Below are 18984 nucleotides of genomic sequence, written 5' to 3'. Positions count from 1 at the left end.
AAGGGAGTGTACAGAAATCATAGTGGTTTGGATGTGAAAATTGGCGGGCAAGGACTGGGGTGGTCGCCCCCTGTCCACCCCCAGCTCCCTCCATTGACACCGAACCCAAGGGGCTCGTGAATGGGTCCACGGACCCAGCGAGAATCTGGAATCGTGGGGAGTAAAGTTTAGTTTTATGTAGCATTGAAGCCTGCGTGTTAAGTGACGGAGCTGTTTACTGAAACACGTGACCGTGGACGCAGGGGCCTACACGTGCCGCTGTGGGTGTGGATGCGTGGTCCCTGGCGGGGAAGGACTAAGATCACCGAGGATGACTCCGCCCAGGACGTGTCCCGCCAAGCGCAGCTGGGGTCAGCACCGCTGTGGGGTCGACTCGGTTTGACAGGCACCTCGTTTTCCATTGTGCTTCCCACACTGGGGGGGCGTCTGCGTCCTTGACCCCTGTGTATTGCTCTGACCTATAAGGATCCTCAGAAACTTCAGAAATGACATCTTTTTCATAGACAGCAAGTAGTCCTGGTGTCAAATTAGTGTGAACATCTCCTGCCTGGCCGAGAAAGTGTAAACACCCTCTTTAATTAAGCGAGCATTATACTTGATAATAGAAATATTAAAAAACTGTGAAGCTGTGGAATGCCGCTTCACTAACAAATTGTGTTTCTATAGTTCCTCTCTTCTTCGGGTTGTTCCTGGGCGTTTTTGTGTAACGCAGAGAAGTGATGCTTGTAATCGGACTCCTAGCTAATAGTGGGAGTTAAGTCGTCACTGACATATACTGTGTGCCATCCCATGGCTTTGTCCTTACAACTGGTGTGGGGAGGGACTCTTACCTCTTACCGTCCTTGTGGAACAGGGGGAAACTGAGGCACCAGGAGGGTGGCGGACTTGCCTGAGCTGTGTGTGTAGAAGCCATGTTTGGGTCCAGACTATCAACCACTACCCTGCTCTGCCCCACACTGGGCGCCTGGTCTCCCCCAGGGCAGGGAAATCCCGGGGCAAGCAAGGTGCTAACTAACCAGAACCAGACCAGGGAGCGTGGTGGGGGGGCTGCTGTGAGCAAGCAGGCAGGGTGAGGTCTCAGGTGAGTTGGGAATGGGCATGTGATGGCCACGTGGGTGGCCTGGATGATTCCAGTCCCCCAGCAGGAGTCAAGCTTGAGGATGGGGATTGTGGTGGGGGGGACCCCTGTGCTGAGAGGGTGGGGAGCTGGTGAGCCTTCCCGTGTCATGAACGGCCATGGGACCATGTCCCCCTTATTTCCATCCATGCTGTCATTCGTCAAAAGCGTACCACGCTCTTGTTTAAGGTCATCTGGAATCATGGATCCTCATGACCCTGAGTGGTAGATGTTCAGAGATAAGTCTTCATATGAACTAAGAAGTTTGCCTTCAGATAGCTCCCATTTTGTGGTGCCTTTCTGGTTAGCCCCTATGTATTGCACTAAGAATTTGTACAGTATGAGAAGCCCTTCTGCCCAAAGAGGTGAAGGTACCTCTGCTTTTCCTGCCACCCCTGGAGGAGCCCCCAGGCCCTTCCCTCCACCAAGTGAGGGGAACCTGGTGGAGGGTCCCCCCAGTCCTTCATAATTGGGCCATGGCAGATGGAATGAATGGCAGGCTGTAGTCACCCAGAAGGTCTGGAACTCAGGTTAGCTTTGTGGTAAAGGTGATGATGGATGGAAAGTTCCAGAATATTTGAACCCAGAGGGAATAAACGGAAGGGGCAGCATCCATAGAACCCTGGTGGGTACCCATGGTTATAATTGTGTTCTCATGGTCTGCCCCCCCTCCCCCACCCCCACCCCCACTCCCGGCCAGGAATCGCCACGTGATGTCTGCCTAGAGCCAGCAGGACCCTACTTTTTCTGAGGAGTCTTTAGCTCCTATTTTAATATCGTCTTCAACCCAGGAGTCAGTTTTTTTCAAGTACTTGATGTTTTTCCCTCTTTCGTCCCCTTTATGAACGCACTGGGGCTCCGTACAGGCTGCAGGAATGCCTCTCGTGTTTTCCAGTATTCCTTCCATGGATACTCTCACGGCAGTTGTATTTTCTCCAGGACAGGAAGTTGGCTGTGGGTCGATTAAATTCAGCTCATTGATGAGGTTGTGCTTTGCGGTAGGTGCCATATGTGCCGGCTGTGGGACTATCGGATTTCGGGAGCTGGGCTCACGTTGCCCCATACGACTACAGGGACCGTCCTTCTCTGCGGATTACCGCTGACCGGGTCTTCAACATGATAATCAGATCGTTTTGTCACTTCACAGTTTGGTCAGCGTAAAAATCCTCTTTAGCGTGTGTTCAGCGTTTCAGGTCCGGGTTTCTGACACTCAGCTGCCGCTCTTTGTGGGTCGTCTGGTTTCGGGTGGATTCCATGCCGTGCCCACGCAATTCTTTTCACTGGCTGAAAGCCCCGTTTCTGGACTGTTGGTTCTGTCGCCACCCGATCTGAAGCGTTTGCTTCTCGGCCCTCTTAGGGAGCCCTTTCTCTTGGTTGGGGGTCAGTAACGGAGGACACGCCTGCTGGAGTCACCTGGGGCATGTCAGGAGTGTGTGCAGGGCCGGTTCTCATGGACTCCGCTCCTGGGGCCACCGGAGACGCTCGGCCAGGCTCCCATCCTTCAGCTCTCTTCTTCCCTCGGCCCGGTTCTCACTGAGGCATTTTGATGTGTGTGTTTTTGCATCTGTTGTTACCTAGATTTTGTTGCGTGGGGCTATCCCATGAGTGGGTTTTGCAGTCTTGTGTGCATATGGTTTTCATTGTGTATGTTTAATGCTTTCATCTGGGGATGACTGTGGGGTACAGTGAGGGTCTGGGCCCCAGCCCCCACCCCAGGACTCTCAAAGCCCTCTCTTCTCTGTATTGGGGACACTGCATGATACGGGTCCCGGTGGGTTTCTGTGTCCTGTCCTGTGTCACGCCTGGTGTATGCTGACGTCAGCTGTGAGTGGTGGGACTCTGTAACCCTGGCCTCCCCGCACTCCTGCGGTTCCTTCACTGATTCCTTCATCACAATGGACACGGTTCCACGGGGCCTCTGCTCTTTCCCAAGAACTGAAAGTGTGATGTGGCCTGCAGACTTCTGAGGCCTTCCTGGGTTTGTGGAGTCAGCCCAGATTTTCAGCATGGTGTGGCCTGCCTGGGGGACTGGCTGTCTGGCCTTTGAGTAGTTTTAGTTCCAGCCTGCTCTTCCCTGCATGCCCAGACCGGTTCCTAAGGTTCCATCGTGGTCCCCGAGGTGACGCGTGTTTGGACCCCCGATCCCTTGCTTTTGCTGGCTCCTGCTGGGTGGGCCTCTCCTCACAAGGCCTTAAGGCTAAATATCCCTCCTTCCCTGCTGCATCTGTCTGTTCTCACACACACACACACACACACACACACACAGAGCCTCGGCGTCCCGGCGTCTCAGTTCTGGTTGCTCCGGGCAGAACTACGTGGTCACCGGCATCAGTGCTGAGACCCGGCACAGGCAGCATCCTTACTTTTCTTGTGACGGTAATGGAGGTCTTGGCATATCTCTGAACGTCAGCAGGTTTAGACTATGACCTGTCAGGGTTAAAACTATCACAAAGGTCCCTCCTCTAGAGTCTAGCTGGGACCGCTGCCTCTCTAAATTTAAAAGCATCTTAAAGTGATTGCCCAGCTGAGACAGAAAAGCACCAGGTTAGAGTGACCCCTCCCCAGCCCCCCATTGGAATATGTGTCTCAGTTATCATTCTGGACATGATATTTCTAAGCTTTTGGTATACCTAAATCCATATTATAAGAATAACAAGTGCTTTTGTAACGATTCCAAGTGTTACAGACACATAGAGGGTGAAACATGAGTCTCTCTTCTCCCAGGGTCTAGACCACACCTGTGACCTTGACTGACCTTGACTTCTAGGGCTGATTCTATTGGGCCTCAGTGGATTCTGCTGACCTGTACCGCTCAGGTTTCTGTGTCTGTGTGTTCCCAAGTGGTGTGTAGGTAGAGTTGTGTTTTTTGTTTGTCAGCTTTGAGGGAGCAAGGTCACTTTTTGCCACATGAAACTATTGGCACGGAGAGGTTTTTGTGACTGCTTCAGACCTGTCTTGCAGGTACCAGGCGGGAATCAAAAAGACTGTGTCTGTTTTACTGCAGGGTGTTTCCAGATAGACATTTACTCAGAAGCATCCTGAGACAAAGTAGGCTACTGTATACATGAACTATCTCCCTCTCTCGCTCACTCTCTCCTTTTAAAGATTTTATTTATTTATTTGAGAGAGAGCACGAGATGGGGGAGGGGCAGCGGGAGGAGGACAAGCAGACTCCCCCCTGAGCTGGGAGCCTAACACCGGGGTTTGATCCCTGGACCCCAAGATTGTAACCAGAGCCTAGGGCAGACGCTTTAGTGATGGAGCCACCCAGGCGCCCTGTGACCTCCGTCTTTTTAAAAAAATCTTACTTATTTTTGGGGCACCTAGGTGGCTCAGTTGTTGAGCATCTGCCTTTGGCTCAGGTCATGATCCCAGGACTCTGGGATGGAGCCCCACATCCGGCTCCCTGCTCGGTGGGAAGCCTGCTTCTCTCTCTCCTACTCCCTTGCTTGTATTCCCTCTCTCACTGTCTCTCTCTCTCTGTCAAATAAATAAACAAAATCTTTAAAAAATAAAAAATTTTAAAAAATCCTATTTATTTTTAATTGTAAAAAAAAACCACACACATAATATGAAATTTGCCATCTTGATGGTTTTTAAGTGCGCTGTTCCATAGTGTAAAGTGTATGCACATTATTGTGCAACATCCCACAACTTTTTTTGTCTTGCAAAACCGAAACTTACCCATCAAACCACCTCTCCTCATTCCTCCCTCCCCCCCAGCCCCTGGTAATCACCTTTCTGCTTTCCAACTCTGATGAACGTGACTGTTTTAGCTCCCTTCTTTGGGTGGAATCGTGCAGTGTTTGCCCTCTTGGGACGGGGTTCTTTCACCCAGCGTAATGTCCTCAAGGTGCATTTGTGCAAGAGCAAGTGACAGGATCCCCTTCCTTTCAAGGCAGGATAATATCCCATTGTGAGGATAGACCCCGTGTTCTTGAATGGGAATGTGCAGATATCTTTTGAGACCCTGCTTCGATGATGATTTTGGATGTACATACCGAGAGGTGGGCTCACTGGGTCACGTCGGCGGTTCCATTGTTAATTTCTCGAGGCACTGCTATGCTGTTTGCACAAAGCTTGCACCTTTTTACATTCCCAGCTACAGGGTCACAAGGGTTCCAGCTTCACGGGGTCCCCAACAACTGCTGGGTTCTGTCAGTTTGGTAACAGCTCCCTGAAGGCAGGTGCAGTGATACCTCCTTGTGGTTTTGATTTGCATCAATGAGTATTGACGGTGAGTGTCTTTTCACGCTTGTTGGCTCATCTGCTCCTTCTAAATGGCATTTATTTACTTAGGTTTTCCATAAAGAGTTTTCAGGAACCCTTTTTCTTTACTCTATAGGTACCAACATGGCTTGGGGTAAAAAAAAAAAGATGCTAGTGAATTGTCCTAGGTGTCCGGGCTTCTCTCCCATCGCCCAGTTGCTGGGGGAGCTTATTTCTGAAAAGCCTGGTCAGAAGGAGGAGTTTTTTCTTGAAAAGAGGGAACATGCCTTCCCCCGGCGTTACTCCCAGAAGGCCACCTCCCTCCCCTTGCAGATTGTTTAAAGAACCCATATAACGGAAGTCCACTGAGAGGAAGAACATGTGAAACACCCACATTGCCCTGGGCACCTGGAATCTGAGACTCGGAGCTGCCCAGGGCCTGTGAAAGCCGTCTGGTCCTTGTCAGGTCTGTTTGTGTACAAGCGGTCCGTGCTTACCGTGGTAGACTCGGAAAATGCAGCCTGCAGAAGAAATTAAAAGTCACCTGACAAGGGCAGGGGCATCTGGGTGGCTCAGTCATTAAGCATCTGCCTTCAGCTCAGGTCATGATCCCAGGGTTTTAGGATCAGGCCCTGCATCGGGTTCCCTGCTCAGCAGGAAACCTGCTTCTCCCTTTCCCACTCCTCCTGCTTGTGTTCCCGCTCTCACTGTCTCTCTCTGTCAAATAAATTAAAAAAAAAAAAAAAAGTCACCTGACAGCCTATAGCTCCCTCACTGCTGGGTAAATACCACTTGGACATTATTTTAGAAATGGGGCCATTCACACTCAGTCCTGCAAAACCTGCTTTTTCAATCAGCAATGGTGGGGACAGGCTGGCTGGCCCCACTGACGTCCCCTGCATGGGCTGGGCGACATCACCTTCCAGGCTTGAGGTGGCGTGCTGTCTTCCCGGGGGCATCGTTGGCAGAACCTCTTCACGCCCCCATGTTGCCTGAAAGCAGAAGCTCACCCACCTCTGCCTGCTCGAGCCAGTCTTGCGGGCAAGACTTCAGCAAGCGTCCCCAGCGACATTGACACTCTCGCTCGGCAGGAAGAGTGCAGTGCTCCCTCTGTTCTGAATTCAAACCAGCTAAGTATTACCCACCACCTCCCATGGGGCAGCACCAGCCTAGAGGCCATTCCCACTCGGGGGAAGGAATACACGTTTGGGGCCCTCTGGAATGGATGGTGATTGCTTTCTCTCACTTCCCTCTGCCCTGTTCCCCTTTCCGAAGCCTGGATTTGGGGGCTTACGGGTAGTACCGCCCACATGGAATGGGAACCCCTTAGCGAAGTGCTTTTCTGGGTCCAGCTTGACAGGTGTGGCTGGGAAACTTTGCGTGAACCTCCGAGAAGAAATGTTTTCCTTTATTGTGGGTCAGCACCTCACCAGCCATGGGGAAACTAGGTCAGAGATCCGTGAGCGTAGGGAACCTGACCCCACGTGCTCTTCTGGTGAGATACTGCACTGGGCAGAATGGGTGGGGTGCCTTACCCTGTAGACACAGGGCTCTGGGCTAACAGCGATCTGCAGTCGTGACTTTGAGGGACTTGCCCTTTCGGTGCTCAGGGAGACCAGGGGTCCCCCCCCCCCCCCCCTTGCTGGCATGGTCGAGCTTTCCTAGCTCAGAAATAAAGAAGGGATTCATTTCTGGGCACGGCTTCTCTGGCTCCTTGCTGCTTCCTCCCTCCTTGTGGCGGCCCCTGTGTTCGCTGGGTGGTGTTGGGGTGCTTTTTGGCCGAAGAGTGGGAGGAGGGAGGGAATTAGGTAGATCCGAGCCAGTCGGTTGCGCCCAACCCGGAGTGGGATATGGTTCATACCACAGCAGGCCTGCCCGGCTGGGACGCGTGGCAATTCGTAATGGGGATAATCATAAAACTTCCCCTGATTACAGGCGCGTGTGACATGCGTCTGGCACACATCTTGGCCTTGCCTCTGGGAGCAGGCCGAGCGTGGCCCGGCCAGCAGCCGCCTTGCGCTTTGCAGGGTTTGAGGCCTGGACAGGTGAGGGCTGGGCGTGCTGGGCAGAAATTGAACTGTCACAGCCACGAGGAGCCACGGGAAATCAGACCAAATGTCACGTGGTGTCTTGGATGGGATCCTGGAACCGAAGAAGGACAGTGGAGGGGGAAACCAAGGGAATCTGGATGAAGAGTGGACTTCAGTTAATGGTAATGTGTCTGTGTCCGTCCATCCTCTGGACACACGTGTCATCCAGTGTGAGAGGTTAGTCATAGGGAAACTGTGTGTCGGGGGGTATATGGCAACTCCCTGCACTATCTTCACGTCTTTTCTATAAATTTGCATCTATTCTAAAATAGAGTTTACCTTTAAGGATAGACAGAAGAGTGTCAGGAAGGGAAGTGAGTGGGTAGCATGGCTCTTGGCCGGGCTGGCCCTCTGTGGGCACATCTGTGTTATGAGGCCCCACCACAGCTAGTTTTGGGGTTCGGGTGGCCTGCCAACCCTGGCCAGCGCTACCAGGCACCCCCTGCCAGGACACGCCCTGGCCAGAAACAGCCCTTCTCTACAAAGCCAAGTGCAGTGGGCCCGGTCCTCTCTGGGTCAGGCAGTGGCTGGACTCTTTCCTTCAGCACGGTTCTTTGTTCTCTCCTGGGCCAGACATTTAGAGGTGAACCGCTCTCCTGGCCAATGAGGGAGGCTTCCAAACACAGACACAGATCATCTTTTTGCCAGGTGAATTTGAGAAAGGGGGCAGGGCCGCCTAGACAATGGGCCCATTTATAAGCTGCTCTGACATTCAAGAGTCCAGAGCATCCGGCTTCAGAGCGGGGTGGCAGGTGTTGGGGTGGCGGCCCCGCTAATCCTGTTAGCAACAGGAGGCTGATGCATAGACAACAGGAGGAGATTGTCTCCTCTGGAGACAGCCGATTAAAGTATGTACAGAATGCACTCAGGTGCTTAGAGGTACCTGTTCCCTTGATGTTTTCCAGTTTATGCACTGAGTCGTGGCACAGGGATCACTCCCCACAGCAGCCCTGCCAGGTGCCCAACACCGGGAAGGCCACCGAGGGCACACATGCACACACTTATGGGCTCAGAATCTCAGGCAAGAAGCCTTTCTTACAGGACCCGACTTGAGAGCATGTAGACTAATGCTGGTCTTGGGCTGCACCTGCCATCTCCCAGCCTGGAGCTTCTCAGAAATCAGCCTGGGATCTTCTTAAAATGCAGATTTTGGCACCAGAGGTCTGGGGGGCGGGAGAGGGGTTTCCATCTGGGCTGGTGATAGTGGTGCTCCCTGGGAGGAGAGGGCTCCTGTTTCACAACTTGTCAGAAATTTTGTTAGAAGGATGAATTGGGAGTTAAGCCTGAGCCTGAGTAAAGGGAGGAGATTGTGCTAGAAAGTTCTAGAAAGAGATGAGGAGGTGGCAGGTGGGAAGAGCAGGGAGTGGCCAAAGTGGACTGTGTGTGCATGCGTGCGTGCGCACATGGGATTCTGTCCTGTGAGCACCCAGGTGGCTTTGGCATTGCTCTAATCACTTCACACCTTTGAGTCACACAGCAGCCCTGCCAGGTGGACACTGCTTTTGACCCTTTTCAGAGAGGAAGGAGGTTTTCCTGCCTGCTCAGGCCCTGCAGGCAGGCGGGGGTGGGAACCCAGTCCTGAAGCCTGGACAGTCCAGAGTCTGTGCCTCAGCCCTGGGGCGGGGGGCGGGGGAGGGGAGCACAGGTGGCGTTCCCAGCTGGCAGGTTCACACTCACGTGCATTGAACCAGAGTTTATGGGCCCTGTGCTAGGGGAGCACCAGCCACCTGTGGGCCTCTGGGGTCCACCCTTCTCCTGCGCCCCAAGGACTCACATGAGGTGACCCAGAGCCAGGGTGGCCCCTTTTATAGGGTCCTGACCATGCCGGGGACTCTATTGTGGCTGGCCAGGCTCTCCAGAAGGTCCTTCCCCTGGCCTCCCTTTGCCTCTCAAACCCGGGTCCATGTGTCTCTGTCCCCAGCTGAAACTCATGGCACATTTCGGTTAAAAACCACAACATTCCCTGTACCGTCATGGGGGAAGCTGGCGCAGATTTCTGCATGCCTATACCATACGTTAGAACACATTTTCTGGCCCCTTCCCAGGGGGAGCAGGCTCTGCGGTTTGTGGAGGATTTTCCCAGGGAAGGCCTGGGTTTTAGGGGGCTGGACGTCCAGAGTCCTTATTCCTTTGCGTGCCTTCCTGCCTTTCAGAATGTTGCCTGGCCGTGGAATAGGGATCCGGAGGGAGAGCAGGGTGGCTGCTGCCACCCCAGGCCTCACGGTTGGCGGGTGGGGGGTTGCTCTGCAGCCAGCAGTTTGGCCCCACTCCGAGGATCCCTTCACAGCGTGTGTTTCCTCAGGCCGTCTGGAGAGGGCTTCATTCGCTCAGCCACTATTTGGGAGCCTGCGACGACGAGGGTGTACCGTGTCGGGCACAGTGCAGGGTACCAGGCTCCCCTCCCCCTCACCCCGTGGGCTCAGGGACCAGACCCCCCTCCCCAAACCTCAGAGGCCTCGCTGGCGTGCCCTCAGGCCGCTTGTGCCCACTGACCAGAGCTGGAGCTCTGGCTGGGCTGGTTCCCTGCCGCAGACGTCACGTCTCTCTTCTGCAAGCCTGCGTAGAAAGTTCCTTTGTTCGGCAATATTGGCATGCTTGAATCAATGCCGTGGCCAAACAGGATGTGGGCTGGGTGACTCCCATGGGGCTCTCAGCCGGGGGTGGTTCTTGTTTTCAGTTGTCTTAAGAGGTAACACCCACCACTGCCACCACCGCTACCACCAGGCACAGGGCGCTTCGGGGCCCTGGAGGAGAGCCCTTGGCCGGATGGGGGGCCTAAACTCTGCCCGCCCTCTGACCCCACCTTTAACTGCAGGGAAGGGAGTCGGGGAAGAGGTGGGGTGAATTCTGAGTCATCATCCAGCCCCTGAGGAGAAGGCTTCCAGGTAAAGCTTGGAGGCCTTGGAACTTGGTTTGCTAGGAGCCGGGAGAAGCATTTCCAGGTGGGCCCTGCTTCTCCGAGGAAGCTGGTCTGTTTTGTTTGTGGGGCAGGGTGAACGGGAGGCAGCTGCAGTGGACAGGGAGCCTTTCCTCGCTCTTCCTGAGGTGCCGGCAGGCCAGCCATGCGGTCCCCTAAATCTTAACGTCGATACAAAGAACACTTTGCGGATGAACAGAAAAATCACAAAAGCAATGTACGCCTGGAGAGATTTGTACAGCCACTACCCAGGCTGAGAAGTGGAACTTCAGCTTTGAATTCCTTCCTCCCCCACCCCCAGTGCCCGTGTCCACTCACCATACCCCCAGTGTATTTTACGCAGTCTAGCATAAGTATTTAAGTAGCCCCTAACTTGAACTTGGTGATTTTTCCCCTGCTCTTTACAATTTCTTCACATAGCCAGTAAATTTGGGTCCTTAAGCATTGTCCATCGTTTTTCATGCTTGTGACGTGCATGTACATGGAAGCCCGGGCTTTCTGGTCTGTGGGTGGCCCACCCTGATAACGGGTCCCCACCTGATGTTCACACCCTTGCGTAATCCCTCCCTCTGCCTGGCATCCCACTTCTGATAGGGATCGCCCACTGATGGACGTCCCTTCATGGTTGGGTTACATAGGATTATAGCTTTCTTCTGGATGGCAGTCTCTGTCTTGTGCTTGCTTTGATCAAGTACCATGCCGTACCCAGAGTCCCACTTGGCAAGGACCCGAGGCCCGTGGTCCCATAGCCAGCAAGGGCCTGAAAGCTGCCAGTAAGGACACAAGCCTTCGGATGGCTCAGGTCTTGACTGTAGCCTGAAGTCGAGGACCCAGCCAAGCCCGTCTGGATCCCCGACCCACAGAAACCGTGAAATAGGCATGTCATGTGTGGTTACGTGTTCCGCAGCACGGGGTGCCCAGGGCATGTCATGTGTGGTTACGTGTTCCGCAGCACGGGGTGCCCAGTGCTTGATCTTCTGAGAGTTCCTTTCTGGCCGCACACCGTGTTCCTGAGGTTCACCTGTGTGGACGGGGTGTCGCTGTAGTTCATTGACTTTTACTACGGGGTGGTTTCCCTGTACGCTCGCACCTCCGTTTGCTTCCACCCTCTGCCCTCGAGGTCTGGAGCTTGTTCACAGCCCTTGCTGTTGGCGGCTGCCTCTTGGAGCCTGTCACGGGGGGCTCTGCACGCCCACCCCTGCTCCCTGTGGTCGGACTTTTCGTTTTGGGAAGAGGGAGTTCTGATGGAAGGGACAGGCTCTCTGATTTGTTCTAATTTATGCTTTCTTCTGGACGAATCGCTCTAAACGAATGTTTTTCCGCTCTCCCTGGGGCTTCCAAGGTGAAGGTTCTTTCCTGGTTTTTAACTCCTTCTCCTTATTGAATTGGAGGATTTCTTTGAATTTTCTGGAAAATGAGCCTTTCTTGCTTGGAGTACTGCAGGTTTCCCCGTTGGCCGCTTGGCCACGCAGACTTTCACAGTGCCTGTAAGTCACATGCTGAATCCTGTCGCTGGGGCCCATTTGCAGAATTACTTTCGAGGGTTCCAGTTCTGGCCGGTTGAGGTCCAGTCTTTGGGTGGCCCTGGCTGTCCCTGTGAAATTAGGCTCCTGTTTATGGTAATTATTATTCCCTGTGGCGAGTCTGGCCGCTGGGTCTCCTGTGGGCCACCCCCTGGCCTGGGAGTACTTTCTGCTGGAGGGGCTGGCGTCCACCTCTCAGTTTGGAGAAATCCGTGAGTCAGCGCTGGACTTGGGGCTCGGGGACGCGCCCGCCAGCCGCTCTCAGCCTGCATTTGGCTCTGCGCTCTGGAGGTGATTGCTGACGGAATGCGGGTCTGGGGAGTCTGTGCCCACATGTTGAGAGCAAGTGCATTCCTAGAGAAAGTTAAAATTAGAAAAAGCGTCTCCATTTCCTGCCATTCAGTGGCAGTTGGCTTGTGTTTGTTTGCACAAGGATTTTTCTGGTAACCGTCTGTAGCTGGTTTCTGGTGGAATGTGAGGTGAAGTCATGATTTTCGGGATGGAGGTGATCGGTTTCCATGGCGATCTTTGTTGTTGGAGAGTGACTGCTTTGTTGTGAGTTCTTGCAGATTATGCGGGAATGGAAAAATATTATTGAAACAACCCTTTCCTCTAGCCAGCAAGAATGTTTCATCATTTTTTTTTTTTTTTTAATTCTTTAGTGGGAAGTTACCATCTTTGTTAGGGAAGTCCAGGAGGAGTGGACCACAGTGGGCTTGGCGGCTGATCGCCCCACCTCCTCCCTGGGAGGCCGCCCCCCACCCCTCCCCAGAGGTGAGGCGCCTCCCTGTACAGCCCTACTTTATGTTTAGCAAACAGAAACACAGGACACCTAGGTATATTTGACTGTCTGGGACATCTCTCCACTAATACAATTATTTGTCCTGCATTTGAAGTTCAGATTTCACTGGGTGTCCTCTATTTTGTCTGGAGACCCAATGCCCACCTCGGCCCCGGCTGTTCTTTGCGGTCCTTGTGCTGGGTCTTGCGTGGTGCCCAGGCCTCTGGGCGGGCTGGCTTGTGGCACTTGGGGACACACCTATGGCTTCCCCAGTTTTGTGTCATGTGGCGCGTGGACAGTCCCCGGTGCCAGCACAGGGCTGGCTTCTGTCGGCACCGCACCGAGGGAAGGAGCTCACCCATGCTGGCCGGCCTGGAAGTGCCTTCCTCTAATGGGGGTGTGTCACAGGCTTTGGGGGAGAGGTGGGCAGGCGCTGGGCCTTGGGCAGGGAGGGGCGAGGGAGGCATTCCCTGCAGCAGGAGGCGGGATGTGTGTGCAGGAGTTTTGGGCACGTGTAGCGGCTGACCTGCTCAGTGAAGGGAGTTGGCCGTGGGTACTAGGAGGCTGGAGGTGGACTAGGGCCAACTGAGGGAGAGCCTTGAAATGGCTCAGGAAAGCTAGGCCCCAGGCCCCAGGGCGGGTGAGGAGGGGAAGAGCAGATGAAGCAGCGGGTGGGTGGGTAGGTTTGGTGCAAGAATAGGGGAGTGGGACCTCCTGGGAGCTGATGAGTTGCTCCAGAAGCAGACGACAGGTGGCAGGAACGTTCAGGCGACAGGTGCTAATAACGGAACATCTTACCAAGTGCAAGGTGCAGCCTTGGGGCTGGGACACAGTGGGGAGCGAGACAGGCACGTTCCTGCCCCCACAGGCAGAGCAGGTTAGTTTGTTCTGGACACAGACGCTGACCCCTCTGGGGGCTTCCGTAGGGCCATCCGAGCGAGCACCTGCTGTGTCCGGGCGTCCCAGCTACATGGGATGAAATCCCGGCCTTCATGGAGCATTTTCTTATAGTAGAAGAGAAAGGAAATAAGACTATCAACAGAATGTCAAGAGTGAGAAGTGAAGTTGGCTCCGGGATTAGGGGCTGAAAGTGTGCTGGTTTGGATGGGATATGGGAGGCTGAATAATCCCCCCGGCCCCCGAGATAGTCCCATCTTAGTCCTAGATTGTGAATGTTTCTTTATATGGAAAAAGGGCTTTGCAGGTAGGAGTCATTTCAGGAGAGATGACCCTGGATTATCCTAAATATGATGTAATGACAGGTGTCACTTTAAGAGCGAGGCAAAGGGATCTGACCTCAGGGAGCGCCTTGTGAGGAGGGAGACAGGTGGTGGGCTTCGAGGATGAAGGAGGGCCCACAAGGCAGGAACACAGGTGGCCACTAGAACTAAAAAAGATGGAGAAGGGGATTCTCTCCTTAGAGCCTCCAGAAGGAACCAGACCTGCCAGGGCCTTGACTTTAAAGTGTGTTTCAGATTTCTGGCCTTCAGGCTGTAAGAGAATGAGCTGGGGTTCCAGCCACCAAGTTTGTGCAAGGGGTTGAAGATAGACATAGAGCAGAGCCCCAAAGGCCATAGCTCCTGGCGCCTTCAGAAGGCTGTGGTGGGCTGGCTTCCTGACGAGTGGCCTGTGGCCTCGGGGCCTGAACCGGATCCAGGCCCAGTCTAGGGTCAGGAACTCCTTGGGCGTCCGGAGCTCAGATGGCCTTGGCCTTCAGCCTGGACGTGAGCCACAGCAGACATGTTTATTTTGAATGTAAAATGTCAGTTGGAGTGTGAATACCCTTTTGCTTTTCTCCAGTTTAGGAGAGTGTGAATGTATCTCATTATTATGATGGTGATTTTGGAGAGAGAGCTTCTGTGAGCAAGTAGGGAGCTGGAGAGGGAGGGAGACTCTCAAGCAGGCTCCATGCTTGGCCCAGAGCCTGCCACGGGACTCTATCCCACACCCCCGGGATCACGACTGGAGACGAAATCAAGAGTCAGATGCCACTCAGGCGCCAATGTATCTAACTAATGGAACAAAATATTGCCTTGGCTTTCTAAATTGAGAATTTCTGACACTTAGAATAGCCCACTGGCTTGGACCAGAGCCGGCGGCACATGCTCATTCCTATCACCCAGCTGTGTCTGTGCCTTGGCCAAAAGGCCCAGTGCTTACCGGCCAGTTTCACATTTGTGAATCCATCTGTTCTGGTTTGCCCTCTGAATGCAGAGCCTGATGTAAGGACTTGGGTTCTGGTGTGGGCAGGGAGCTGGTCCCTGGAAGCAGGAGAGGGGAGCCAGGAGCCGAGGGTGGGGAAAGCAGGCGCAGGGTGAGTTTCTGAGCTCAGGATCAGTTGTGCCAGGGACTGTCCTGAGGAGCCCTGTGAATAAGCTGTAGATTGGTCCCTCTGGAGGGTAGGAGGCTGGGGCACTGACCCCAGGGCCGGCCTGGGGAGTGTGTGGCGACTGTTCCTGGGGAACAAGAAAGGCCGCAATTTCAGCCCCATCCAGCAACGGCTGAGACAGCCAGCAAGGTCTGGCATGATGACTGCCCACCATCAGTGTGGCAGACGGTGTTCTGAGGATGGTCGGAGAAGGTTCAGACCTGCGTGACCATGAAAGCACACAAAGACAACGGGCTGCCCACCCGTGGGGGACTCAGCGTCCCCCATGCACCTGGCGTCCTCCCTGGGCACCTGCTGGCTGGCACCTTTCTGGCCTTGAGCCCCTGCATCCCGTTCTGGGCTCCAGTGAGCATTTTGCCCCTCATTGTCTTCCGTTTCCAGGCTTGAGTTTCCACGCCTGCTGTACTCTTCCAGTTCCAGTTCCAGAGGGCAGGACCTGAGTTTCTGACTTCCCTGGCTGTCCCCTCTGTGCTTGACGAGCAGCAGCGGCCCAGTGAGGGTTTCTGAGATGATGACAGAGTGGCCTGTTGACACTCTAACCTCCTGTCCCCCGACCCGAATGGGCCATGGTCACGGAAGCTCGGGCTGTGTATTTAGTCATTCACCTTCCATGCTTCGTTTTTGTTTGCTTAGGATGAAGGCAAGCCTAAGTAAACATCCAGAGCCATCATTCATCATTCGGAGAGACGGGTCGGGGCAGATGGCTTTGTTGGGAAGTGAGAGATGGCGGACAGAACCCACCTTTCAGGGCCCATAATAACCACCTGGCCTGCTGCGTTCTGCCCAGGACCCGATTCCATGTGTCTACGTTGTAGCTGGGAGCTGAGGGGACCCAGGAGGAGGGGGAGTCCCCCAGCCCTGCAGCTGTTGTCCATGGAAATGCTTCCTGAAGTGCACACCACTCTGGTGGCGTTTTGAGTTTGCAAGGTTTTCATAACTTTTTTTTTTTTTTTGGAAGATTGCAATTTTTAAAATGTCTTGGTTAAGAAGTAGGATATTCCCTGAGGTTGGGGACTGCTTTGCATTTCTGGATAACATTGTGCTTATCTCACCAAAGAGATTTAGGAGCTGCAGATTCATTTTGGATAAATATTTAAAAATACAGAATGGCTCCCTTATTACTTTATTCAGGTCTCGGGCTTCAGAAAGTGTGTGTCCCAGCGACTCTGTTTCTGACCCAGTTTCTGTATATGCTTTGCAGGTATGGCTTGTTCTCTGAGGCCGGGGGAGGGGGGTGGTCTGTGATACAGAGCCAGATGAATGAATAATGAATCATTTTATGCTCTTAGAAAGTAAGCATTCTGCCCTTTTGCTCTGCCGCTCTGGCTGGGTTTTCTAAACAGCGAATATTACCACACAGTCCAGCAGCGAGGCTGCCGGGGTGGAAGGGAGGCCTTCCCCCCACCGAATAGCCTTCTAACAAAGCTCAATGGGGCGGGCAGGGGGTGCTTCCCAAAGCCTTAGTTGGAGATGAGTCAGGCGTGAAAGGGAACTGGAATCAGTCGAAAAGCTGACCCCGGAGGCTCCAGCTGTGGGTCTCCGTCTCTTGCCTCTTGAACTGTTGCCCAGGTGACAGGTTGCCGGGGTGAAAATTTGACCCCAGGAAGGAGCATCTGAGAGGTCACATGGCTGGAGGCCCTGGCTGAGGTGGAGCCAACAGAGTGCGGGAAAGGAGGGTACTCCGAGGGAGGAGGTGGCCGTGGGGCTCTGGACGAAAGCAGCCGGCACTCATGCCTGGGCAGGGTGACTCCCCACCCTGCCCACCACCCTGCATTCATCACAGCGTTCAGAGAGAGCCAGGACTCCAGTCCCCGTCCTAACAGGGTCTGAGTCTTCTACCCACCAAGTCATCTGAAAGGCTTTCAGCCTTCTCCGCGTTTGTGGGCGAGGGTGGCGGAGGTGTGGGGGAGAGCTCTTGACTTTGCACGGGCTCCCAAGACGCACACCTGAACTCCCTTCGCCTGGTGCAGGCAGGATGTTTCATTTCCTCCTCCTTCAAAAGCCTTGGGAGGTTTTATAATTTATGTCTCCGAAGAAGGAATGAAGGAAGGAAGGGTGACATTGGGGCCCAGTCTGACAACTTAAGTCCTCACTCGGAGACATTGGTCTCAGGGCAACCTGCTTTGTCTTCTCTGCTTGCTTCCCGTTTGACCGTTACTCTCTGTATCAGTCATGGGTGCTGGCCCGGCTCCCTGCCTGGTGACCCCGGCTGTCCACTTCCTGACCTCAGATCGGGGTCGAGAATGTCCCATCTCAGATATGGGCGCAGCGGTACCTGCTTGCCCACCTCCCAGCGTCACTGTGGGAAACAGCCAAGAGACCAGGTAGGAAAGTACAGTATCGACCATCATATGTAGTACCAGTGGTTCTCAAAGTGTGGTCCAGGGACCAGGAGCATCGCCATCACCTGGGAGCAAGGGAGAAGAGCGGGCTCTCAGGCTGGCCTCGGGGCGGGGTGGGGGGGTGGGGGGGCTGGAGCCCAGCCGGCTGTGACTGTGAGGCCTCCATAAGTCCGACCCGTGCGGGAATACACCTGCTGCCACTGTTAGCAGTTAGGTTCTCAACCTTGTGTTTCTTCCCCCAAGCATTTTGTGGGGCTTCTGTGCAGTTGGCGTTAAGTTATTTGTTCTTTCACGTTCCAAAGCAGGAAAAGAAAAGTCTTGCACGGTATGGAGAGCCCGGTTTTACATTGAGGACACCAAGGCCCAGACTTAAGTTAGGCCTTTTAAGCAAGGCCCCCGAGCTTGGGAAGGGCTGAGTCCTGCTGCATGGCCCACTCGTCCTGCCCACAGGTCCCTGCCTGGAGCCATCACCCATTTTATCCATGGGCAAAGTTAGAATCAAAAAGAATCAAAAGCCAGGATGCCGCCCTTGGACAATTCTCCTTCATTGTCCAGACACTGGACTTAAACTTCCTATCTTGCTGGGGAAGCCCAGGCTCGAGATCCGGGTCAGATTGCGAACGTTCTTAAGTGACCGCCCAGCTAGTTGGAAAAGTTACTCAAATCCTGGAAGAAGAAGAATGTTCCTTTTTTTTTTTTTTTTTTTTTTTAAGATTTTATTTATTTACTCATTTGCGGGTGGGAGGAGCAGAGGGAGAGGGATAAGCAGACTCCCTGCTGAGCCCGACCCGGGGCTCCATCCCACAACCCTGAGATCCTGACCTGAGCTGAAGTCAAGAGTCAGAGGCCCAACCCACTGTGTCCCCCAGGCGCCCGAAAACTTTGCTTTTTTTAAATGCCAAAAGCCATGTCCGAGACTCTTCCGTTGGGTGGAGGTCTCTTCTGAGTGTGAGTCTGACAGCGCCGCCTCCTGATTTCCTCCTTGAAGTCCACAAACAACACAAAGACGCCAGCAGAGGCATCTGTGTCCAGCTTGTTAACTTTTCCTCGAAGGTTCAACGTTGTCTCCTTTGGCAGCCCATTCTTAAGCAATTCTCCTCAGTTGAGTCTGGGAAATGGTCCGCTGGACTGCTGTGGAAGCCACTCCTGTCTCACGCGTGGCCGTTTGTTTCTGTGATAATTAAATGCCTACAGTTTTCCAGAACAGGGCCCACCAGCTGCGGCCAGACAGGGTAGAGACCCAAAGGAGGAGGAGAAGCCCTGTCTGGCCGCAGGTGTAGGAGTCTGTGTGTCTGAGACAGCAAGGGACGGGTAGCACCGGGTTTTTCTGTCACACGCACAGACACGTGAGCCTCCCCGCAGGGAGGAAGGCCAGCCGGCCAGCTGCACACAGTCCTGATGACCACCAGCTCGGTTCGCTCCTGCATCGGGGGCCCCATAGGAGCCCACAGGCCGGGATCGTGAATGGAGAGACACGTACATAAATCAGTGCAGTGTCTGGTTGTTTGTCTCAATCCCCCCTTTCCCTTTGTGCTTTAATACTCAGTACGGGTTTCCTGCAGGAGTGGGGAAAGGAACCCATGTTCTGTAAATCACATACTCTGTAAAATTCCAAA

At 53.9% G+C, this 18984-nt stretch overlaps 1 protein-coding gene across 2 annotated transcripts in view; it reads left to right on the top strand.

Annotated features, from left to right (window-relative positions):
• Nucleotides 1–18984, top strand: part of SH3BP4 (SH3 domain binding protein 4) — an 83024-nt gene that overhangs the window by 12712 nt on the left and 51328 nt on the right. Inside the window, exon 1 of one of the 2 annotated variants that reach the window (XM_082689786.1) lies at nt 2083–2115. The exons of the other annotated variant lie outside the window; for it this stretch is intronic. Coding sequence (XP_082545912.1) covers nt 2098–2115 — 18 coding nt within the window. The 5' untranslated portion in view covers nt 2083–2097. Of the gene's footprint in view, nt 1–2082; nt 2116–18984 lie in introns of those variants that run through there. 2 annotated transcript variants of the gene reach the window in all.

Source organism: Mustela nivalis (assembly GCF_964662115.1).
Source record: "Mustela nivalis genome assembly, chromosome: 11".
In the NCBI taxonomy this organism is placed as follows: Eukaryota; Metazoa; Chordata; class Mammalia; order Carnivora; family Mustelidae; genus Mustela; species Mustela nivalis.
This window is presented reverse-complemented; position numbering and strand designations above follow the sequence as displayed.